General features: G+C 36.9%; 2 protein-coding genes across 7 annotated transcripts in view; one reads left to right on the plus strand and one right to left on the minus strand.

The window, feature by feature from the left end:
• The window catches only part of MME (membrane metalloendopeptidase), a 98,377-nt gene extending 93,899 nt beyond the window's left edge, over nucleotides 1-4,478 (plus strand). For all 6 annotated transcript variants that reach the window (XM_026701652.2, XM_087933332.1, XM_087933331.1 and 3 more), the window contains 3 exons: nucleotides 161-256; nucleotides 1,275-1,351; nucleotides 2,592-4,478. In XM_026701652.2, the coding sequence (XP_026557437.1) occupies nucleotides 161-256; nucleotides 1,275-1,351; nucleotides 2,592-2,691 (273 nt within the window). In that variant the 3' untranslated portion in view covers nucleotides 2,692-4,478. The remainder of the gene's footprint in view (nucleotides 1-160; nucleotides 257-1,274; nucleotides 1,352-2,591) is intronic.
• Nucleotides 4,479-15,591: 11,113 nt separating this feature from the next.
• On the minus strand, nucleotides 15,592-23,366 carry STRIT1 (small transmembrane regulator of ion transport 1). The gene is made up of 3 exons (XM_087933334.1): nucleotides 23,248-23,366; nucleotides 16,524-16,630; nucleotides 15,592-16,432 (listed from the first exon to the last, which is right to left on the minus strand). The coding sequence occupies exons 1-2, from the start codon at nucleotides 23,258-23,260 to the stop codon at nucleotides 16,530-16,532; spliced, it is 114 nt and encodes a 37-aa protein (XP_087789460.1). The 5' UTR covers nucleotides 23,261-23,366; the 3' UTR covers nucleotides 15,592-16,432; nucleotides 16,524-16,529.
• Between the last annotated feature and the right edge of the window lie 1,926 nt (nucleotides 23,367-25,292).

The raw sequence follows: 25,292 nt of genomic DNA on the forward strand, positions 1-25,292 counted from the left end.
TAAATCAATATAATACCCTTGATTCTTATGATAGCTCAGAGCTCTTAGACCTCTTTCCGATGCATATTTACCTGGGAGCTGAATTCAGAGATGTTTACTTGTATTAAGGTCGTCCTGTGTCAGAATGGTAAAGTCTTTCCCTTTCCTCTTTATTTGCCAGGCCTATGAATCTTATGTACAGAAAAATGGAGAAGAGAAACGGCTTCCTGGGCTTGACCTGAACCATAAACAACTATTCTTTCTGAATTTTGCACAGGTATTATGCTTGGGCTTGATTGAAAGCTTTGCAAATTATTTTGAGTTACAATTTCACAGTTAAGTTAGAAACAGCAGGCTGGCTCTTCTCTTTCTAATATGAACTGGCAGGATTGCTAAGACGATGGCCTTCATGGCCGTCAGACCGAGAGGTGTGTCGCCTGTCAGATTAAGTTAATCACTACTCTGTGAATGAGTGCATTCTGGAGGTGAGCCAAGGAAACCAACTCGCCTGTGACCCTCTACTTTGTTTTTAAAGCATTTTGTATCTAGAAGTTGTCTAAGAACTATTCCGCCTTGCAGATTTAAGCAGCTTGATTCCTGTCCATAAGCCATCTGATGATGAAGTTGGCTTAGGATATCCCTTTGCAGATTCCAGTCCTTTCTTTCACTTTGGTCAAGATGATCTTTTCTAGGTGTACTGTGTTTCCAAAGGTCCATAACTGGTGGGTTCCCCTGGAGGGAAGGGAAGGGGATTGGAAAGGGGATTGATCACAGTTCTGCAATATTCAAGTCCTTTGGAACAGAATAACAAAATGGTAGAATTCCAATCAGTTTCAAGTCCATCCTTTCACTGCTTCATCAATGAGCTTATTAAAAAAAAACAAGGCTAGGTTTTCATCATTACTCTGGTGAACTTGGAGAAAATGTCTATGGAGGAAAGGGAACTGGAGGGGAGGGCACTTTACTGTGAGATGAAGCACAGCAGGTAAACCAGAATGTGCCATTTGAGTTGTCATAACTTGAAACATTCAACTTCTGATGAGTAACAAAAACAGATGGGAAAGGTTGCCTTCCTAGTGGTCTGAAGGCAGACAGAGGATGTCTGAAGAATGATAAAGAAATGAATGGTAACTCATGCTGGCAATGGGGCAAGCTGTGTGTATAGATCAATTCCTATATTAATATTTCACACACTGTCTCAATTTTCTATTCCACGTCACAGCTTCGGCCTTAGAAAATTTAAAGAAGTGACTTCAATTAAATCATATTTTCTGCAAACTTTTTTTCCCCCAAAGATATGGTGTGGGACATACAGGCCAGAGTATGCTGTCAATTCTATTAAAACTGATGTACACAGCCCTGGCAAATTCAGGTAAGTGTTCAAATGAACCTTTAAAGACAACACTATTATTTATGTGCAAATCAGAGTATGTCCCTTGTCTTCATAGATTAATGCCGTGCTTAATGTGTAGGGCTTTGTAGCACCACAATCCTGTTTTTATTCTTCTTTCTTTTCTTTTTCTTCCTCATTCAATATTGGCTAGTTTCCTCCTCCCACTTCTTCTTCCTGGAACAATTTGCATTCCCAGTGCACTTAATCAAGCAGACATAATCTCCCAAGTGCTCCCTCCTCTTTAGTTCAGCCAGTGCCATTCTACTAGCAGCAATAGACAAGGACATCCTGCAGGGAGGAAGAAGTTTTTGTTTTTTTTAAAGATGACATATTGACTTTTTTGAGCAGCATCAACACCACACAAGGGACCTCTGGCATAAAAAATGCACCACATAAGTCCAGGTCCAAGTAAAGTTTTGGAGGACACTATAGGATTTGGGGTCGAGGGGAAGAGATGTGATGGAAATTAGTTCAACATTTTCTCAGCTAGTACAAACTGACTGTTTGAAAAGTCTATCCATAACAATAGCCTCCACACGACTATTTGAAAAGCTGTGTTTTCAGTTCTATTGAATTAAATGGTCTAATGAGAGACAATACTTTTATCTTATATGAGCCATCGACAAAATTTCAAAATCGGATAAAAATTTTGCTTTGTTTTATATCAGTTTTGAAAGTGAATTATTTTGCTTTATTTATGCTTCATTATGTAATGAAATGTTTCATGAAAGCAGCATGAAAATTCTGAAGCTGGCATTGTTTTTTTAAAAAAATATCTCTCTTAATCTGGAGTGTTTCCAGATTAGATTTCAGTTGGAGCAGATCTTTATCCTATTATTGGCAGCATCATGACAGCTTGGGAAAGATCACATCTAATTTATCATAACTTGGAACATACGTCCACCTTTTTTTCCAGTCAGTTATGTTGCAATCTGTAGTGCCTGTCTTAGACTACCAGGGCAGTTTCCTTTTGATTTGGATGTATTTTATAATCATGTATCCAATGTATGGATTGTTGTCAAACATCAGAGATGTCATCAAGACTTAGGTTGTGCTCAGTACAACATATGAAATGATAGAAATGAAACTTAATTTGCTACACGCATGCTAAATGTCCTAGCATTCAGAAAATGGAAGAAATCCAGCATGACATTTCTCTTCTTCTTAAATGTTGATCTTTGAAATACCGAATTGTGTTTTTGTTTTTCTTGCTCTAAAGGGTTCTAGGATCACTGCAGAACAACCTGGAGTTTTCTAAGGCCTTTAAATGTACTGATAAAGATTACATGGATCCTGTGAAAAAGTGTCGTGTTTGGTAACAATGCTGCATACAGTAGAAGCCAAGAGGAACAAAAAAAATCTGGAATGTTTTAAGCACAATAGGAGTGACTTTTCTGCAAAACGGACCATAAAAAGGATATATCAGGTGCACTAATAAAGTGGATTTTTTAGGAAAGAGAACAAAAAAAAGCCTTGCTCAGAAAGCATCAGTCAGCAATTATTCTGATTAAACTAGGAAAATGATAAACTGATCCAAGTAGGAATTTCTTTTTTCTTTTTTGAAGATCCTTCCTGATTTCCATTCAGTGTTCAACTTTTCCATTTTGATTTGTTCATTAACACCAATTTCAGTGGAACTTACTTTCAGGGGTGTGTGTTCAGTTTGAATACTCAAAGTCACATAAATGCATTCTTAAACTTTGAAAACAGATAAAAAAAAGGGAATACCAAACAATGCAAAAGCTTGAATGTGAAATGTAGTTAAGCGTGAGGTTTAGAACTTTAGAACCCATTTTTCATCACAGACTTGTTTTTCAGAAATGGCCTTAGGAGCTTTAGCACCCAGAAAAATTGGCAGAGGCCTTAAATTAATGTACCTGAAACCCATTGGAATCTAGATACTTTCCTGTGGCACTAGTGGTAGCAGCTAAATAGAGTCATCCATAACAAATTTGGCTCTCGATATAGTCTACATATCCTTCTTACAAAAGAAGATGTACAAAGTCAGAAGTTATGGATGAATGGGGTGTGCAATCAATGTGTGATGATAATGTGTGCCTATCACAATCTGTTCTATGAGCCATTACTTTTTGGGTTGGAGATTAATCGTAGGCAGTGACCCATCACTGGATGAAAGAAAAATAGGCAAGCACTGTTGTCTTTCAACCTAATGTCACCTATTTTTATACTCATAAGTGATGAGTCACAGGGTGAAGGATCTGTTGCTTCTTCTCAATTGTACACTACCTATGGGTCTTTTTTTCTTTCAGATGGAGGCTCTCTGTAGGCTCCATTTTAAAACCTCTTCTCTGCCTGGCTCTCCTCATCAAAACAATCCAAAGACAACTTGATAACTCTATGAGAAGGGATTAAACTATTGACCAAATCTGCTGCTTGTTGCTTTCTAAAGTCAAACAATACTGTAGATAATTTATTAATTTTTTTAGCATATCTTATAATTAGTGCAGTTGTAATCAAAATTCCTTCATGTTTTTTCTAAGATTTTCCTGTTTTTTCTCAAATTTTAGTCATTTTTTAAAAAAAGACAAACATGTTTGTAAAATTATATAGCATAATGCTCTTTTATATTTAATTCTGAACTATTCTGGTTCTGAATGGATGCATACCATTGGAATGTCAGGGTACAAGCATTCTTCAAATGGTTAATTTTCAATACAAAGTCCTTAAGTAAAAGGATGTGTTGATATATGGACTGATTTTGAGATAAGCTTTCAAGATAATGAAACATTGGGACATAAATACTTAATACAAACAATGTTTGTGGTTGTTCTAAATCAGCAGAATCTTTGCTTCAGTAATTATGTTCATATGCGGGGATGTATATATCTGGATTCATAATAATAAAAATACTTTAAAATCTGCTGACACGCCCTTCTGCAAACAGCCAAGAAACATATTGCTTCTGATATTGAAGCACACCAAGATTTCCAAAATAAATGAATAAATACCAGAATACCTCAGATAACTTGACTGAGTCTGTTTAAGAGCACCTAAAGATTTTATGTGCATCTGAATTTTCACATTTGTCATCTGACAAAGCATTTTGATAATTAAATTTAAGCAACATTTATCTTATTGTCTAGAACAGTTGTGATGTGTGTTTTTCTTGAAAAGGGTAACATAGACATGCAAAGACAGACTCTCATTCAGGACCATTAAAATGATCAAATATAACTTTTGTAGACAATCACCAATATAACCAAATTCAGTATAGCTTTCTTGTGGTTTTTACTCAAAGCTGTAATGGTACAAAGCTGACATTTTTATATTATTATATATAAAACTTATATTCATGGTGATTATACCTCTATGATTGCCATTTTTTTCTATGCAGTTTGGGCAGATTGTTTTCAAGCTTGTTTTTCTCCTTACCATGGCAAGCTATATTTTCCAGAAGCATTTAAGATGCATCCATTCTTATGCTTGAATTCTTTTAATCTTCAAAGACATCTTTATCCACTTTGGCATAATCTGATTGTATAAACAATGAATTTATGATATCAAAAGAGAGGATCTATTTTGCAGACCATGAAAGTTGCCATATCTGATATATCCAGGTAATCCATACACTTTTAGCTGCTAAAATGCTTGATTTGTTAGTAACTTCTGATTTTAAGATAGGAAACTGTGCTCATTTCTGTTATATTCGCTATGTTGGAGTAAAACACACACAGTGTTTTTTTGAAACAAAATGATCAATAAAAGAAGAAAAGAGTTAACAAGAAGAATCCTTCTTGAATATGTCAAGAAGAGTACAAGAAACTTTTACTAAATGAATTAAGGAAATCAGTATTCCTCTTCTGATAACACCCTTTTGGTGATCAAAGGTGCTAAACCTGCAGAATTGAGGAATGTTAGCTGAGGACCCTAAAATATTTTCTTTTGGTGCTTCTTAGAAGTCAGATAAATGTTTAATCTTGTCCATTTTTATTCTGTCCAAGAGTCCTTGAAAAATTAGACCTCAAATAACCTTATATGCTCCATTAGATGAACCCAATTCTTATAGTTTCAGAGGGTTACTACATCAATTGGTACTAAATTATGGGACAACCTTCAGAATCCCAAAAATCTGCTCCTATTCTGAGATATACTAAGGATTGGGGATCAAAAGTCACCTGCTGAAATATATTTAGTGAAACCTTCTGAAATAAATTGGCCTGCAAGGAATTAGAATAGTGAGAATTTCTTGTTTTCTTCCATCCCGTTTTCTAAACAGTTTTAATTAAACTTTGTTCCACATGATATATATTATTCCTGCCAAGATATCCCTTTATTTGACCTTTACATTACTTGTTCTAACCACTAGATATTTTAAGGGATACTGAGAGACACATGAATCCAGCTACTGAGAAATAGTGGCGATAATGCTAGAGACAGGTTCCATTTCATCCTTGAGCTGTGGAATTATACTGAGTGATTTGGGCCGGAAACTTGTTCTCAGCCCAATTTACCTATTATGGAGATAAAATGGAGATCATTGTATAAGCTGCCTCGAATTCTCGCAAGAAAGGCAGAAAAGAAGTTTACCTTCACTGGACATTTCATCAGCAGTTCAGTAGGATATTTTCCTTGGTAATTGGGAATATGACTAGGTCAGGGAAGTAATAGAAATAGACCTTCATGGAAATTTTATTTAAGAAGGCCTTTAAGTTTCTTATTCACATTTTCTAAAATGGGGGCAAAAGGTTCACAGCAAACTTCTTAGTGAAAATGTATAAGCAACACCTTATTATACCTCGTGACATGGGTATTTCAATTATTGTGTTTAAGTTGACCCTGCATCCCAAAGCTTGAAGTTGGAACAAGTAAGTTGGTTTGGAGATTGAGATTTGCTTATTCTCATATAGTCCTATATAAAATCATAGAACCAATCAGAGCAAGGCTCCTGGAAACTTAGCATTGTAGTTATACAGTATAGCATCCATTTCACATCTGCAATTACTTGGTTTTTTATCACTGTGGAATTAGATCATACAATTTTCTTCATGTGGTTGTGAGTTACATATGGAACTGGAAGAAGAAAAAATCCAATAACATTTGAAACACTTAAAATGAAAAGCAGACAAAAAAATAACAAATGAATTCTGAAATATTGTTTTGGAAAAGAAACACAGAAGAAAGGAGCATTAGAAGAATTCTTCTGATTTAGAGATGTTAATGCAAATAAAACCAGGTGGAATCTCTTGGACTTTTTAAGCCAAACCCTGTGGATACTTCTTGGCAACACGCAATACAAGCTGGCAGCATTGTTCCATGCAAAGAGCAGCTACTTGAAAACAACTGGAGCACTGTATCAACATTCTGCTTTGGCACTAGACTTATGTCGCATGTTGTCCAAACAAACCATAACCATGTTTTACAAAGCAAATTTCTAACTGAAGATCCACATAGACTTGTATTAGGACCAACTGAATTCCATGAAATAAGCAATGCCAAAACATTTGGCCCTGTCCCACATTATTGAATAGCTGGATGAATTTCTACATAACATTAAGTCCTTCAAAGTTTTCACCATGTCTGCTTTTACAACTGTGTGAATTATAAAGTCCATTTCAGACACAGCACATTAGTTTACAAAGGTTGTAAAATGTGATCATGAAAGACACACTTATTCACCAAATAAACTTTTAATTACCCAGCACATATCATTTTAGGCAACTCTTGTTTTTTGCTAGTTCAGTTCCATTGCCAAAACCAATAAGATTTTTTACACTACAGTGAAATATGGTTGTTAACTAAATATTCTCATAAAGCTAGAAAAGTTGCATCAGACAGTATGTACTTGACAAAAACGGGATTATCCAAGCAGCTGCCAGGACTGTTGGCTCAAAGACATCAAAACAAACAAAGAAAGTATATTAAAAGTTAAAAGTAAAACGTCATCTGAATAGAGTTTTAGTCTCTGTGACGTCATGGACATACAGTTTTCTTAGCAAGAATACCAAAAAGCGTTGCCTTTCTTTTTCTTCTGGAATATATAACCTGAGAATTCCTTGATGGTTTTTAACAAAATATCTGCTCAGACTCTACTTAACTTTTAAAACCAGCCAATTGTTGTGAAGTGACTTTGTTCTGCTAGGCAAGGTTAAGAAAACATTTGGCTTCCAGATGTTTTGGACTAAGCAGCATAGCCATTGTCAGACCATAAAAGACACGTCCAGATGCTTATTCTTTCAGAAGGACACATGTACCCATATTTATCTTTTTATGACAACATTCTTCCAGATAAATAGATTCAGTTGCATGTATTACAAGATAATGTTTGGTATTCAGTAAGACATGGTAAAAAGATTCTCAGGTTTAATAATAACATTTTACTATTTGATAGATATGCAAAATGTAAGGGATGCATTACAAGTTACAACCTCCAGAAATGTAAGCTGCAAGAATTTCCATGTATTAACAGGAGGTTGGACTTAATGTCTTTAGGGGCTTTTAACTGTGAGATTACATGAGACAGAAACCATTTAAATGGCTCCATGTGGTAGCTATTGTCATATGGCGAGATGAAATTACTGCCAACATGCCTTCCCTCAAAACTTCCATTGTGACCTGGCTCACCTCTCTTAGTTCTGACATGAAACTATTCAAAGCAGATGTCAGCATATAAATTTATTCTTAGTTGCAAAGACAGAAGACATAAGATCTCTAGAATTAAGCTAGCAATTCAACATTATCTAAAAATAAAGGACAGGTTACAAGCCAATCATGTGTACCAAACGTTCAAGTTAGCCATTTTCACCATAAATGGCTCTTCTTTAAAATGGAATTATCTTATGACAATTTTATTTCAGTGTTCTTCTCCTTAGATCTCCTCTAATGAAGGCTGCTTTCAAAAATTTCTCCATCTTGTCATCATTTTTATCAAAGTGACAAATCATTCATAAAGCTGGTATGTCATTTTATATCCCATGATTAAGTTATTTGGCATAATTTATTAAATGTTAACCTTAAGAAGCAATAGAGTTTGGGCACATGAAAAAAAAATTATCACAATTGGTGCAATTCAATATACTAACAATATAAAATGCACCGCCTTTATCCAATAATATCATACTTGGACTTCCTATTTTACAGAAAGGGTTTATTCCACATTCCATAATATGATTATTCTTATTATATTAATACTTCTAATGGTTATTGGCTAAATTCAACAAAGTAACAGTAGACAAATCAGAATATCTCATCATTGATGCATCAAAAAGTGTATATGATTTTACAAGCAGCAGAGCAAAAGTTAGGCATAGTCATAGAAACTGAATCTAAATAATATTGGTGTTGACAGTTGTACACAGATTAAATAAGAATTGTCTCACTAATTTGTTAACTCAAGAGTGATTTTTTTGCATCCTTGCAAAAATGCAGTACAGCAAGGCATGGACAATTGATTCAATAGACCCTTTTCCACAAGGACACAATCTTAGCTTGTATGTGATTTGTTTTGTATTTGCCTTCAAGAACTGCTGACAATAATTTGTACCAATCTTAGTGTTTTTTAGAGTTTATGGACTGTTATATAGTGTAGCCTAAAGAAATGGGCCTATCAGGTCAAGATGATATTCCTGGATAAGACAATTTGACCCAGTTTCACTTTTAGCTCTTAGGTACGCTGTTTAAGACAGTAAACATTAGGTTATTCTTATTTAGTGTTAACATTGGAACAGAATAAGATAATAAGAGAGTTGAAAACAACCTTGAAGGTCTTCTAGTCCAAACTCCTTTTCAGGCAGAAAACTATTTCAGACAAATGTGGAGCGCCCGTAATTTGTGAAGGCAAGTCGTTCCACTAATTAATTGTTCTAAGTGTCAAAAATTTTGTCCTTAGGAATGATTTTAAGATTCTGATCTCTCTTTGTAGATTTAGATCAGTGGTTCCCAAACTTTTTCAGTCCACGGCCCCCTTGGTGCTACAAACTCATCCTCAGTGCTCCCCACCCAGGGTTGGGATTCAAATTTCTTTGGGTGTGGCCTAATTTGAGGGTGTGGCTTTCTGGTCATGTGACTGGGTGGGCGTGGCTTGCTGGTCATGTTACCAGGTATGTGTGGTTTGGTGGTCATGTGACTGGGTAGGCGTGGCCAGGTGACTGGCAAACCAAATACAAGGGGTTCTCGCTTAATGGCTGGTTGTTTAGCAAGTGTTCTAATTTATGACTGGCCTCACCAGAGCTACTTGACCTGTTTTTGGAGTTTTGACAGCCATGCACACACATATACACACACTCCCTTCCAACCCTCGTGGAGCAGGTCATTGGACTAGAATTGGCAAAGCATCTCTGTTTAGATTCTAGTAGTGAATAAAATCTAATCAGAGATGCTTTGCTGATTCTTGTTGATTTTTATTTGTATTTCTTTATTTTATGTTGCTGAATTGCATTGACATGTGTGTCCCTTCTTGTGCACAACCCACCTTTTGTGATTCTTTGCAGCAAAAATTACCGACCTCTGGTTTTGCTCTACTTTTCAAATGTGCTGCCATTCTAGTTGCTCAACCCGCAGGTCCACCCCATTGAGCCTGCTGCATTGGAGGAACCTGCCCACGCAAGTCCGAGCAGAGCAGGGTACCAAGTCAATGGGGTGAGCCTGAGAGACAGAAAGAGGGAGAGAGAAAAGAAAGAGAGAAAGAAGAAAAGAAAGAGAAAAGGGAAAGAAAAAAGGGGACAAAGAAGGGGGGAAGTGGAAGGAAGGGACAGAAAGAAAAAGAAATAAAGAAGGAGGGAGGGAGGGAGGGAGGGAGGGAGGAGAAAGATAGTGAGATATCTATTCTAGTCCAATCACCTGCTCCAGCAGGGTTAGAAGAGTGTGTGTGTGTGTGTGTGTTCTCCTTGTAATTTACCAGTAAATTTTGGTTTTGCCTTCTTCAGAATTGGCACTGTAATATATTGGGGAAAAGTAATTTTTTAGGGTGGAGATCTGGTCCAATGGATCCTGTTTAAAGTCTCAACAAAATGTGAGAGCTTCCTGATAGTCTTGACCATGTTTCATCCATAAAACCTTTAATAGAAGCCAAAGATGTTTCAATGTGGAAAAGGGCCTCAGTCTAAACTAGGCCTCATGTCAATCTGATGCATCAGCTCTCTCCCTCCCTCTCTCCCTCTCTCTCACTCCCTCCCTCCCAGACTGGCTTTGCTCTACTTTCCCAAAGTGCCTGTGGGGCCGGCGCTTTGAACATGGATGGATGGATGGATAGAGAGACAGGTAGGTAGGTTGGCAGGCAGGCAGGCAGATATATTGGTAGATAAATAGGTAGGTAGGTAGGTAGGTAGGTAGGTAGGTAAGCAGGTAGGCAGGTAGGCAGGCAGGCAGGAAGACAGACAGACAGACCTTTTTGATGGATGGATGGATAGGTAGGTAGGTAGGTAGGTAGGTAGATAGATAGATAGAGAGAGAGAGAGAGAGAGAGAGAGAGAGATCTATATTGGTAGATAGGTAGGTAGGTAAACAGAAAGACAAGCAGGCAGGTAGGTAGGTAGGCAGGCAGACAGGTAGATCTTTTGGATGGATGGATGGATGGATGGATGGATGGATGGACGGACGGACGAACAGACAGACAGAATGCAACAGCGGCGGCACTTTGGGAAAGCGATGATGGCAGCTTTTTCCAACATGCTGCTGCATTCGAGGCGCTGGCTCTGGTCAATGGGCCTGCAGGACCAGCGCCTCAAACATCCCCCTGCTGCCTCTTAGCGCCCCTCTGCCATCCCCCTTGGGGATTGTTGCATCGCTCTGGAGCCGGCACCTTGAATGCCCCCTGCCACCTCTTAGCGCCTCCCTGCTGGTCCCCTTGGTAATGCTAAGAGGTGGCAGGGGGGCGGTGTGTCGAATGTGGCTGTGGCAGCACATAACATGCCACTGCTGCCATATTCAAGACACCGGCTCCGGAGTGGTACAACAGCCAGCGCCTCAAATGCCCGCCTGCCGCCTCTTAGCACCCTTCTTCTGGCCCCCTTGGTAATGCTAAGACGTGGCAGGGGGGCGTTCAAGGCACTGGCTCCAGAGCAGTGCAACAGTCAATGGGTGACCCTGTGGGGCTGATGCCTCAAACGCCCCCCTGCCACCTCTTACCACCACCCCTGCCAGCCCCCTTGCCTCTTAGCCCCTCCCCAAGGCCCCCAGGGGGCACTACTGCCCACTTTGGGAACTACTAATTTAGATTAAGGAGTTCAGCCTCATGTTCTTTGCAAGGGGGGGAGGGAGGGAGGGAGAGGGGGAGAGAGAGGAGGGAGAGGGATGCATTACTCCTCAGTATTGGAATAATCATCAATGCATACTGTCTGGTTGATTGATTTAGACAGTGTCCAGGGCCCAGGAAGACAACGTTTCTGTCATGGCACTTGTCCTCTGGAACATTATATCCAGAAATTAGACAGCTGTCCTTTTATAACACCTTGAGGATCTGGTTTTGTTACTTAGCCTTAGGCTCCAAGTATATGGTTGAGTCCATATCGTGGTGATGTTAAATGTTGTCTTGGTTGTTGTTTTTAATCCTGGCTGCCATGTAAGTTATTTATTGACATTGATGTGTTGATCAAGTTATAATATTTTTTTGCTTTCTATCATTGTGCATTTCCAGAGTTAAATATTTGAGATGGGCAGCTGTACAAATTAATTAAATAGGTAACATTAAATGGCCAAATAAAATAAAAATATTTGAGTAAGCTAAAGAGTATATTTTATAATTTTTCTTCAGGTTTTGTGCTTTTTTTAAAATGCAAGAATAAACTTCAAATAACATGGGGAAATAGTTCATAGTGATATTTTAAAAAAAAAACTTGCTAGGGAATATTCTGTGAATGGAATGGTCCTTCCTACCATTCCAGAATCCATTACAGCATAGAGAACAGCACTGAAAAGAAGAGGGCAGCCCCCATATTTCTCTGGTCAGAAATATGAATTAAAAACATGTTTTGAGACATCCTTCTGAAAAAGGATGATTGCGAAAAGATACAGTTATGCAAAAACACATAGAGATTCTCCTGAAGAATTTTATGTAAGAAGAAATTATGTAACAAGGAACAAGAATAACCAGAGAAATTTGTTTTATAAAAAGTGGGTACATGCAATGATTTACGTCAGCAGTTCGGTGGTGCAAGAAAAGCTCTGAATAATAGAGAAAGTTCCAAAGGAAATGGATGAGAATGTTCTTAGGAGCTAGATTAAAATAACCTCATCAGTTTGGAATATGATTCTTCAAACAGCCAAAGCCTTTTACCTTTGCAAAAAAAAAAAAAAAAAAGTGTTCTGTTTATCTACTTCATTTTCAGAGTGTTTTAAAACTTAAGAAGTTCGTGTGGTGTTTTGGGGCTGGCTTGTTTGTTTTGAAATAACAAAACATACTTGTTTTTCTATCACATACCACATTTAATTAAAGCGAGGGAAGAAAGGGAGGTGGTAAAAGGGATTTCCATACAGTTATAAAAGTACACATTCATGATCTTTTTTTCCATCTCATAAATATGGGCTACGTAAGGGAATCTTGGCCTTGTAATTGAAGAAACTGGAGGCACAAATGTTTCCTGCCCCTGGTTTGCAGGCATATTCCTGCATAATTCTCCTATATACGACCTGCTTGAAGTCATTGCATGTATTTATAGTTAAGTGTATATAATAATATAAATAACTATAATAAGATAGTAAAACTGTTATGCCATAAATAACTATAATACATAAAAAACTATAGTACCATAAATAAAATATAATAACTAGTTACATGTATATAATAAATCACATGAATAACCACCAAAAGATTGAAATACGATGAGCTCAGTTTCTGTTGAAACAAAATTATCCATTGCAATCCTATCATTACTTAAATCAGGTTGCTGCATAATTCTGTTGCAACAAATTTGAATTCCTTGGGAGTTGGGAATGAAGCAGCCAAAGAGGCCTTGGGGAAAAAAGAATAAAAACAGCAGGCAAAGGCTGAAAGCCAATCATAAAATATACAGAATCAGAAGTGATACCATATTATGAGATCAGGCAAATAACCATTGCTAGTTTCTTTTCTTGTCATGGCTGGGATGTCTTGTGTGGGTTATTCTGAGAAGTTAACAAGGGCTGATTCTGAAGAAATTGCTTAACAATCAGGTTAGTGGGCAGAATAATAGAAGTTTTGCTGAAATTGCTATTGGCGGCCATCAGATGTCGAAAGCTGAAATGTCATCACCATCTCCCTCTGGCTACTAGCAGCCACATGCTAACAAAGCTCACCAATCCTCCTTTTTCTCGGCGGTTCTGAAAGCCAGTAAAGAACGAAATGCAGAAGTCAAGAGTCCATCCTTCAAACACCTAAACAGGCGATTTTAACAGTAGCATTTGAATTCTGTAGCCAGCAAACAAGGGATGATGAACAGCTGAAGAAGTAGAGATCTTTACTAATTGTAGCCTCATTTGCCAGGCCCCTTACCCTCCCTCTTCTTTGGGCACAAGCATTTCCAGGAACCAAAATGTGAGCAAATAATTGTAGAACATGCTTCAGTGAATGACTAAGAAAACAGATACCACGAACAAACGTTTCCTTTCCTGGCAGTTCTAAATAAAATGCAGTGTCCAAATAACAACTCTATATTGTTTTAGAATGCAATATTCCAAAGGGTGCCAATATTTATAGAAGAATATTTTCCCATCAATGTTATTATTCTACTATATGCCCTGCAGTCCCTGATTTTAACAACTCTGAAATAAGTTGGCTAAGAGCAAGTGACTTGGCTTCAAATTGCTTAGGGAAATGTGTAGATGTGGAATAGTGACAGAAAACAACCATTTTATGATCATGAGTTGTTGTGTTGCTATTCTCATTTCTGTTTCTTCTTCCATGATTTTAATCACATTCTCTGTAAGTGTAAATATACAGAAATGAGACATTTCATCAGATTGCATAATTGTTGCTGTGAAAAGAGCCAATATATGTGTAGAGGCTATGCCACCTACTGGCTGTAAATGAACTGTACTGTTACTAAAAGTAAGGTCAGAAACATAGCCCCATCAAGTGGCAAATTTGTAGTTATATTAGACTGCAACAGCATATATTATTAGTTATTACTGTAGTTCTCAGGTTTCATGCAACAGATTAAAAAATAGAAAATTTGAGAATATTTACTATTTAATTCTCATTATATGGATGTTTATGTATTGCACTCTTAGTAAATAACCTCACATTACTGCAACAAAGATTTTGGAAAAGAAACAGTGGTTACCCTAAATTGAACTGGAGAGGAGCCATCAATGGCCTCAATCAAAACTATGGATAGCCTATTAATTGGATAATATATATAGTAGATTACAAATCCTCCTTAACATAAGGAGGTTTGTTATTGCTATTACTCAGTTGTACAGTGGGTGGCTGGCCTGTAGATAAAATTCAGGTTCTATTCACAGGATCTCAGGTTAAAAGACTGCACTGATATTGAAAGTATCTACCAAGAATAATGTTAACCAGTATTTGAATATTCTTCAGAATCCTTGTCCCAAATTACATCATAGTACAAATCTAAAAATAAAAAGCAGGAAACAAAAAGAGATGAAGATAAAACTCTAAGGATGCTGGAAAAATTCAACATGCAGTCTGTTGTCACTTTAAGATGCAATGTTATTATATACTGTATCACACAGAGTATTTGAGTATGTCAGATTACACCTTAATCATATTCAAATCAAGAGATTTTACAATGCATAGAAAAATGGCAGTAAAAGTCTAACAGGAGGAATCAGATACACTTGCCAGGGATTGTTTCACCTGTCACATTGCTCCAAAGAAACTCTATAGCACTATATCATTGAAATAATTCATAGAAAAAAATCTAAACTCAATATCTAGGAGAGTCAAGACAGTATTCACACAAGAGGTAACTGACCCCCTGCTTAAATCCTCACCAGCTCAAGGACTGCCAATAGATAATTTATAGTTTTACTGTGAATCTACTCATTTATTTCACTCCAAACAGCAAACCTAAGATAACCATATGTTTTGATGGGCAGGTCATAGAGAAGTCTTCATTCACTGGAATATATTTTTGAATGATACGATATAGGTTGTAGGATAAGTCACATTTTCAAACCTAATCCTAATTTAGATAGGGCATTATAATATATCTCTAACAGTATGTGAGAATGACCTTGGGAGACAGGCCATAAAGCTGCAGAATACATAATGGTTGGACAAGGTACAGCTGAGTCTACAGAAAGAATGAGGACATGGTAAACAATCCAGAAGAAACCCTCTCTAGTTTATTGGGCTGTAAAGGTTAGGGGTAGGGGGTGGGGTGGGGTGGGGTGGGGAGAATAGATATACTTTCAGACTTTGTAAGATTCTGTTACTATAACTTTACAATAAAGTTAGAGCTACAAATACACATTTGTTATAAGGCTATGTATGCATTTAGATTTACACAAATGTGATCATTTTTAAGATTTTCTAGTCAAAGTCTTAGAAATAAAGTATAAGAGCCATTGGAAGAAACAGCTATAAGGATCATATGTCAATCTGCCAAACATTTATGATTCTGATTATTCTTAAAAGTATTCTTCACTCAGAAACCAATGAATGTTATCTTTCATTTTATGAAAGTCAGGCTACTGCCATTTTTTAAAAATATGCTTCTTATGAAACAAAATTAAAAGTCCTCAAATCATATTAAAATATTATTATAGAACTATAATGTAGGGGAAACACAAAGCAATGATGACAACTGTGAAGCAATCAATTAATGTTTTCTAACTACAAGCAACAAAATATATAAATTTCTACATTGCCACTAAGCATAGGACGAATAACAATGCTTCTATCTATAGATAGCACAATATAAAATAGTGCCAGAATATGGGCCAGTATTTTTTTATTACGAAATGTCTAATGCAATTTTCACTGAAAGTTACATATATGTACAAAACTGATTCGTTTATTTGTTTTCTATTAAAGATTTGGAAGACAAAATGTATAAATTGTATTATATTTTCATTGCTAAAGTTATCAAAATAGTATTTTCTTAAACTAAGAAACAGATCATCTTCATTAGCCTTTAGGTTTGTTTGCAGTCTTCTTTCCTGTATAAAAAAAAGTAGTTAATAAATTCTAGTAATAAAATGTGCAATTCATAATACTTACTATTCTAGATGTAATATTGTTACCACTTACCTTTTTTTAAGAGAAGACATAATAAACCATGAATGCACAACCTGCAATCCAGCCAATCATGAGAAGAACAGGTACAACATAGCTGGAATATGGCAACGGCTGTGCTTCTAAGGAGAAAAAAAAAATAAAGATTTTATTTGCACAATGGGAAAATAAAATTTTAAAAAATATGATTAGCTATAAGCAAAATTTGTAGTTTACTAAGATGAACATTTGGGGTGCATTATTTACTGAATAATACAGTAGATATGATATATTCTTCGCAAATGTTACACATAGTAACATTTTAGAAACTGCCATTTAAATGTATTAAATTAGATGTTCAGAATGATATTCTATTTGTGTATTGAGGGCAGATATCATGCCAGAGAATATATCCTCCTAGGTCCCTCTAGATGACATTACTTAAAGTGATATGACCCAAGTACTCTTCCTGATCTCACTGGATAGATAGAAACAACTGGACACAAGAGGTCCAGCAAATACCTGGGTCATATATCATGAACAGTTTTACAGGTGATAAACTATAAAGTTTATCTCTGGTCCCACAAGGTAGACTAGAACCAAAAATCCACATAGGAAGGCTAAAATTACTTTTACAGAGATTGGCTATAATAACTCAAGAAGAAATCAGATTGTTTTATACCCCTTCTTCCTTCTTGCCATTGAGTAAATTAGGGAGGTGTCTATCTGAGCCACTTCTACATGTCATCTGGGCGTTCAGAATTTAAAAAACATTTTACATTATGCAATCTTGCATATTTTTGTCAAGTGCTTGCATATATTTGTCAAGGCCATCCATATAACCAGCACCTTGGAATGTACTGAGGCCAACGAGTAGCCAGTTTAGTTCAGAGAGCAATGGAATCATACTGGCACACTGAGCCATGCTCGTAACTTCCTTGGCAACTGCATTATGTATTAATGTCTTTTAGGCCATCTATAAACAGTGTACAAGATCAATGATAGCCTTGCAGGGTAAAACGGATAGAATCACAACCAGATGGGCTATTTTATTGTAATGCTAGATGGGCAGAAACTTGCAAGTCTGAAAGCACAATTCTTCCCCACCTTTGTCTCCTTTACTGCCTGTAAAACTAAGAAGGGAACTCTCTTAAGACTTTTCACCCACACATTCTCTAGCTGTGGGCTGTGCTGTATCCCAGGGGTCCCCAACCCCTGGGCTATGGCCCACTACCAGGCCATGGCCCACTCACAACTGGGCCAGGAAAGTGGCAGGCGGGCACACACACGCACATGTGCACAACTCAACTTGTGCATGTTGAGCTGTGTGCACATAAGTGCGTTGGCCTGCTGCTCATGTTCCCCTCTCCCCTCCCCCAAGCCAGGCTACCATGCTGCAAAAATTGTGGATCACGGCTGTATCTGACCTGACCTGACCATTCCCTTGGCAGCGTCTTTTGGCCTATTCCCCCAAAGGTTGTTTTTTTTTCACATTCCATTTCATAATTATAGCTGCATTAAAAGAAGTGGAAAAGAAGATTGTATTATCTGTTTCAGCCCAATATTCAAACATCATTAGTGCTGAAACTGAAACTGAAAATGACAGTCTCTCAGCATTTAAAAATTATACATTTAAATGTGTATTGTAATGAATTTTCTAAGCTGTTTTATTTTTAAGAAACCACAATTGCTTAGGGCAATTCCTTGGCATGGTTTTAAACTAAAGGAGTCATCTGCCCATGACATCCTAATTAAGAATAAAGTAAGCTAGCTCATTTACTACACTTACAGTAGTAGATATTTTGCTTTTGTTAATGGTAAAGAGGCAGTGAGTTAGTTTTGAATTTATAACCTAGAATGCGCAGGCTCTAGGAATTATGTGTGTGTTTTATGTTTCTTATATGTGTCCATGTGTGTGGAAAAAAGATAGAGAGAGAGAGAGAGAGAAAAGTAGGTCAGTGGATTAATACCAAATATTGCAGCCTGATATAAATACTGAGTGGGACATGGGAGAATGTGCCATTAAAATCTACTGGATGTGAAATAACGCATCACACACATATTGTATGTAATATGAGTCTTGAATGAAATAATTTTGCCTCAACTGCATAAATCAGGCTAAGACAGAAGTCAGACTCTAAAATGGGGATTTAGCCATTAAAAATTAAATTCATTGTAATTTAATTTAAATGAAAAAGTATCTGTTTCATTTTTCTTATAAGTTGCCTTGAATGCTCTCTAGTCAAAAAAAGAGTTACATAAATCCTACCAATACACACCTAAAGAAATGTAAATCAACTATGGAGGATTCTTGTAAATTGTCTTGATTCTATTCAGGCACAAATCAGGGTCACACGTGGATAACTTGCATCAATATTCAATACCACTTATTGTGGTATTATAGTAGGAAAAATGCTGCTTTTAAAGAACAGGGCCAAAGCCATTTGACATAGATGCAATGAAATATAATTTATTGCCTTGCACAAAGAACTGCAGGAGAGACTCAAACAAGGTAAGGTACAAATTATATATGTTTGGGTTTTCACATTATATAAGTAAAAAAAATATTGAGAATCACAGCTTACACCAGAATGCCTTTGATAAGAGATTGGGATGACCTATAGTGCCTCTGCATTCCTTCGCTTTTTAATGATTCTATCCTGTTAGATACCATCAATGTGATCTATAAACAATAGCATTTATTGTAACTGCATAGTTCTTCCTTTCATGCAATTCCATTTACTTTCTTAGGAAAAGACTAGTTCCTGTTTTCTTTCACCACTCCAGGAGCTAGCTGATTCAATGTGTGATTTTACTACAGTTCTGATTCAAATCATGAATAGTCTATTTCTAAAGGCTAGAAATTGGGAGACCATATGTTCTAGTTCCTCTTTAGGCCTGAAGCCAGATGGGTAACCTTGGGCCGGTCACTGTCTCTCAACCCTAAGAAGCCCATTCCTGAAAAACCTTGTCAGAAAACTGCAGGGACTTGTCCAGTTCTATTGAACAGAAAAGAGAATAAATGAAGAAGAAGAAAAAATGAATTAAAGCTTATCTGAGAGGAATGGGAGACAATATTTTCCTGTCTGAATGATACCAGTCAGTCAGAGGAAAATGCTCAGTATCCTGATTGCTCCAATGTGGGCTTCCTTAGGGCTCCCCTCTACTATTTAATATCTTCAGGAAGGAAGGTCACCCATTGATTTAGGGTGAGATGTAAACAATACCTTGACATCAACCAATTGTACATCACTACCATGAGTCAAGCTGGAGATACTTGAAGAGTTTATACTTTGCAAAAGGTCCTGCTAAGATTTCCTCCACCCTCACTTTCTATAGTAAGTAGAGTATAGACAAAGTGTAAGACCTTCTCAGCAGTAGCCTCCAGTTTATGGAATTCCCATAGGTATGTATGGTTTCAACGCTACCAGATTTTTGCAAACATGTTACATTTGCTTAATTTAATCATGCCTTTGGCTCAAGCTCACTGGGTTCAGCATGGTGTTTTTGTTTTCGAAAAGGAATTTTATTGCATTTGTTGCTTGTTTTAATTGAATCAGTGCTGTTTTTTTATTTGCTGCCCAGAATCTGTGGGAGAAGGTTGACCTAGAAATATCATTAAATAAAGAAGCAAGCTTTTAATAGTACATCCTCCTGCACATTTAAATTTTGTCCTACTGTTACAATGAATTTATAATCTAATGAAACTCAGGGATGTTGTTAGTAACATATCCAGGCCTTAGGAAATCTTAGGTTCTCCCATGGAATAAATTGAATTATTGCCATTTATTCTTATTTTTTAATATTCTTACTAGGTTCAGTAAGTAAATTCTTGTGGAAATAAATAATAATATAATTTGGCTTTAATAATCTGATTCATGTATGTCTGGAAGTGTAGAAAGTCTTGGAGCTGAGTATACAGAAGCCAGCTCCACTAGACAAGCTACCCATCATTATGGCATTTATGTATACAATACCTTAATAGTAGTTAATAGAATAAGAAAGAGCTATAAAATCTGTCAACATGCTTTTTTAACAAAAAATCAGTTCAGTGGAAGTCAGGTAATGTCAGAGGGTCAGAGATATCCTGCAGAGCTTCCCTGTGTCGGGAGTTAGACAATAGCTGTCTGGGGGGAAAATGATTCCAGGGGAATTATTACAAGCAAGCAAGCAAATAGCTGACTCAAGAACCATCCCACCTGCAGAGCTTCTCTGGGGGGAAAATGATTCCAGGGGAATTATTACAAGCAAGCAAGCAAGCAAGCAAATAGCTGCATCAAGAACCATCCCACCTGCAGAGCTTCCCTGTGTCAGGAGTCAGACAATAGCTGTCTGGGGGAAAAATGATTCCAGGGGAATATTACAAGCAAGCAAGCAAACAAGTAAAAAGCTGACTCAAGAATCATCCCACCCCTAAAAGGACCAAATGGGAAAGATTGTAGCAACGAAGCTGTTAAGGCAGGGGTAGGCAAACTACGGCCTGCGGGCCACATCCAGCCCGTTGGTCTTTTTAATCCGGCCCGCCAAAGATTGGTACAGAATTAAGGTTTGATGTGAATGATTGAATGATTGCATTCATTTGATTTTGACTTGTAATGACAGGCATTTTGACACCAGGTGGCGGCCCGTCTGTTAAATTTTAAAAGTCAATGAGGCCCCCGAGCCAAAAAGTTTGCCCACCCCTGTGTTAAAGCCAACCTCTTCAACACATTCTTCAGTTCAGCCTTTGTAAACAGCAATGGCTCATGCCCCACATTTCCTAGTCATACCACAACTAATTGCAATGATCTACTACATATTGACTTTACAGAAGATAACATAGAAAAGGCACTACGTAACCTAAAACCATTTGTCTGGAATCTGCACATTAATACAATTGAGCGAGTCCAGAAGTGTTTCACGAGAAGAGTACTACACTCCTCTGCTCACAACCCCTACACCACCAGGCTTGAGATTTTGGGCTTGGACAACCTAGAACTACACTTGACTCCTTTACCCTTAAACTATCCATTATTGACCTCACCCCATTCCTAAGAGGTCTGTAAGGGGTGTGCATAAGCACACAATCATGCCTACCATCCCTGTCCTATTGTCCCCATTTATTCATACCTTTTTCCAGTATTCATACTCATGTTTATTCTTATATTTATTAACTTGTAAGTTATTGACAAATCAAATCAATACAAATAAAATAAAATAAAATAAACAATTTGGGGAAATGTGACTGCTCCTTGCCAAAATAATGTCTAGGGAAGCCTATCCAAAATTAGCATCTTTCTTTTTCCTTTGTCTATCTTTCTGCCTGAATCAAAATTCTATTTTTTTTTTTATTGCATTAAGAAACATAACAGGTTGGGACATAAATTGTCCAGGTTGAAAACACTTATCAAGAGCATTATTCTGAAGGCTCAGTATTGGGGGAAGCACACCTCCAAGTAGCCAGCTATACAGGACCCACAATGGGAGATTGTACTTCCTATTTGCAAAGAAGAAGCATCTACAAGAAACAAATGTATTCAACTAAAATGAACCTGGGCTTCATCATGTCAGGCTCTGCCTATACTCCAAACATTACCACTAATGAACGTATTACTATTCTATCTTATTGTCCAACAAGATAAATCTTTGGACTAGATTACAAAGATGTCTATCACCTTTTGTAATTATGTCAAAGTAATGAAATGTGTGGTGAAACTGCACTGCAGTTTACTGTAACTTTGATAATAATTATTTTCATTTCCCAAACCCTCAGCACAATTATGCGGTATTTTGGAATGGTCCCCATTACTGCTGACTTGACCTGTTGAGAAAAATCTCTTCTCTACCCCAAACTACTGCAGATCAAAAAGTTTCTCACCATTATTTCCACAAAGGAGTGAGTCTGTCAGACAAAAGAAGGACACATCAGAAGTTTAGCACTCTACACCAAGATTCCTCCCTGATAATGAAAGGAATAGTTAAATTCTGACTAACTTCAGACTAACTTTTTCACTTGGGAAAGAGTGAAGACAGGCTGCAAAACCATGAAGTCAAAATCTATCTCCCAGGATGTGAAGTTTGGAATTCCCAAAAAGGTATGAAAGAAGAGTTTCCTTCAACAAATAGAAAGTGAGTCATATTGCATCCTCTCACCTGCCAAGAAAAATCAAACAAAAAACAGCTTTGAAATAGTTTCAACTATGTTGTAGCAGGCTGGAAATAAAACAGCTTAATTGATGCTGTGGGAACAGAAGTTTGCTCAAAATGCTGATGGGGAGACACCCTAAAGAATAAAACTTAAGTATTCTACAGTGCCACTTGCAAAAAAAAAAAAAAATCCCCAAAATTCTATTTTTGAAGCCATTGTCCTACATTCTATTTAACTAAGTGTGTAGCCATCAGAAAATAATATCTCAAGATGAGTTAAGCGTAACTGTGAATTTCCATTGGTCAGGAAATGCATGCTATATTAATAACCATGATGGACCATTGAATGTTTTTCCTGTCTGCTATCTTTACTTTAGTATCAGGAACATTGTGATATATTATTTACCTAATAAAATCCAAGGCTAAATTAAAACTGGTTCACTACAATTTATTCAGATTTGCCTTTTGAGTGTAGATCTGCATAATTCTTTGGTGGAATTATACACTATACACCTTATTCAAAATCCACATTTGATGAACGAAACCAGCAGAAACTCCCAGACGAAGTGCATAGCTATTTGTATTATATAGTTACATGAATAACCATTCAAAAATATCTAAGTTTGTACAATACCTGTTCTGGCCATTGTTCTCTTATGGGTCTGAACAAACCTGATATAATCCTCTGAGGCTGCTGTTGTAACCCTAAGCTTTCGGGCGGCTTTAAATAGAGCAACATTTGGAATGCCCTGCACCTGTTTCTCTTTGGATTGCCAGCATTTTGCGTATCTTTATTCAAGAGTCAGAAAAGATAGTGTTGAGGAAGTTGCTCTTTAAATTCATTATGCCTTTTCCTAATATGGAACAAACCATTAAAAACACAAACCAGTCATGTGTTGGCCAGTTAATGGTCTCTGTGATATCACTGGCAGTTTTCAGGAAGCCAATGTTTCCACACAGAGGTTGATTGACATGCTAGAATTAGGTGTGTATAGCTGCAGATATTATATCTGACTTTTGGGTTTGAGTATAGCTTGGAAGTCCCATGTGAAGAAATTATTTTAAACTTTAATCCTACATCTTGCTTGTGGTTATGTTTTCAAGCTACCATCTTTTTTCAGACCAGCTCCTCCTAATCTTTAATCATAGCAAGCAAGTGCAGGTAATCCTCAATTTATGACCACAATTGAGCCCAAAATTTCTTGCTAAGTGAGTCATTTGTTAAGGGAGTTTTGCCTCATTTTAATACTTTTCTTGCCATACATGTTAAGTGAATCACTGTAGGTAGTAACAAGATTGTTCAGTGAATCTGGCTTCCCCATTGACTTTGCTTGTCAGGTGATCTCAAAAGGTGATCACATGACCTCAGGACACTGCAACCATCATAAATATGAACCAATTACCAAGCATCTGAATTTTGATCAGGTCACCATGGAATTGCTACAACGATTGTGTGAAAAACGGTCATAAATCATTATTTTCAATGTCATTGTAACTTTAAACTGTCACTAAATGAACTGTTGAAGGTCGAGGACTACACATATATGAATTTTTGCTTTGCTGAGATTTGCTGACTTAAAGAAAATGGTTGAAGCCTGTGGATGAGAATTTTAGTTGAGTCTGAGCTCTTTGTTTTGCTGAAAGCCTATGATTTCCCAAGAGTTTCCTTTCTATCTTGAGGAAAGATAGTTGATTTTTCCATGGTATTCTCATGGTGCTTCACATTTTCTTCCTGATTTCTTCTGGTGATAGTTTTGACCTTCTTTACTGCTTCAAAGAAGCTGTTATTTGGGACTTCATCTCTTATTCCCTTGCCCTTGCTCCCTGGCTCACTACCCTTTGAGTTATTCCTAGGAGAAATTCCCTAAGTCTATCCGCCTTGCGATTTAACTCAGACATAGACATGGCGGGAATTGATGCATAACCAAATGTATTCCTAATGAAAGTAAAGTGAAGAATTGTACTACTCATCCCCTGAGAATTTCACTGATTTTTTTTTCTCCTTTTAAAAATAATTTGAAGGCAATTTCATTCTTATCATGTGGAATGAGAAGGCTCAAAAATGCAGTTTTTTTCCCACTGCAAAAGACTATTCCTCAGAAGAAGAAAATATTAAAAAGCAAATGGAAATGAATGTCTTCATGAAAATGGCATGAAACACATTAAATAATAGTTGAGGCTGATTTCATTCAGGAGATGTACAAAATTTCTCCTTACATGACATCAACTTTCTCCTACAAAACATCCATCTGATGTCACCTGGTGTCTTATAATATGTCAAGAGACAATGATGAAGCATATTGAATTTGATCCTGGTGACAATAAGTCACTGGGAATAAGATTTGGGTCATTATACAATGATACATGGTCCTGTTCCTTTTACTAAACAGAAATAGGTATTTAAAAATTTACTGGTGGAAGCACTTTTTTCTTTTCTGGAAAACTGTTGCCTGATCAATCCTATGTTTTGTACTTCTGCTAATTATATATCACAAATGCCTGATCTACTAGAAATAATTTCCATCATGAACAATGCATTCCTAACCTAACAAGACATGCTGACCTTTGCAAATTGGTTCCTCTCCAGTCCTTGTTGTTTTGGAGAAGGGCATGGCAACAACGGTCTCTCCAGAAGTTTGTACAAGAAATTATTGTATGAAAGCTAAAAAAAAAAAAAAA

This window comes from Pseudonaja textilis, chromosome 4, assembly GCF_049901715.1.
Source record: "Pseudonaja textilis isolate UNSWEBS1 chromosome 4, rPseTex1.2, whole genome shotgun sequence".
Lineage (NCBI taxonomy): Eukaryota > Metazoa > Chordata > Lepidosauria > Squamata > Elapidae > Pseudonaja > Pseudonaja textilis.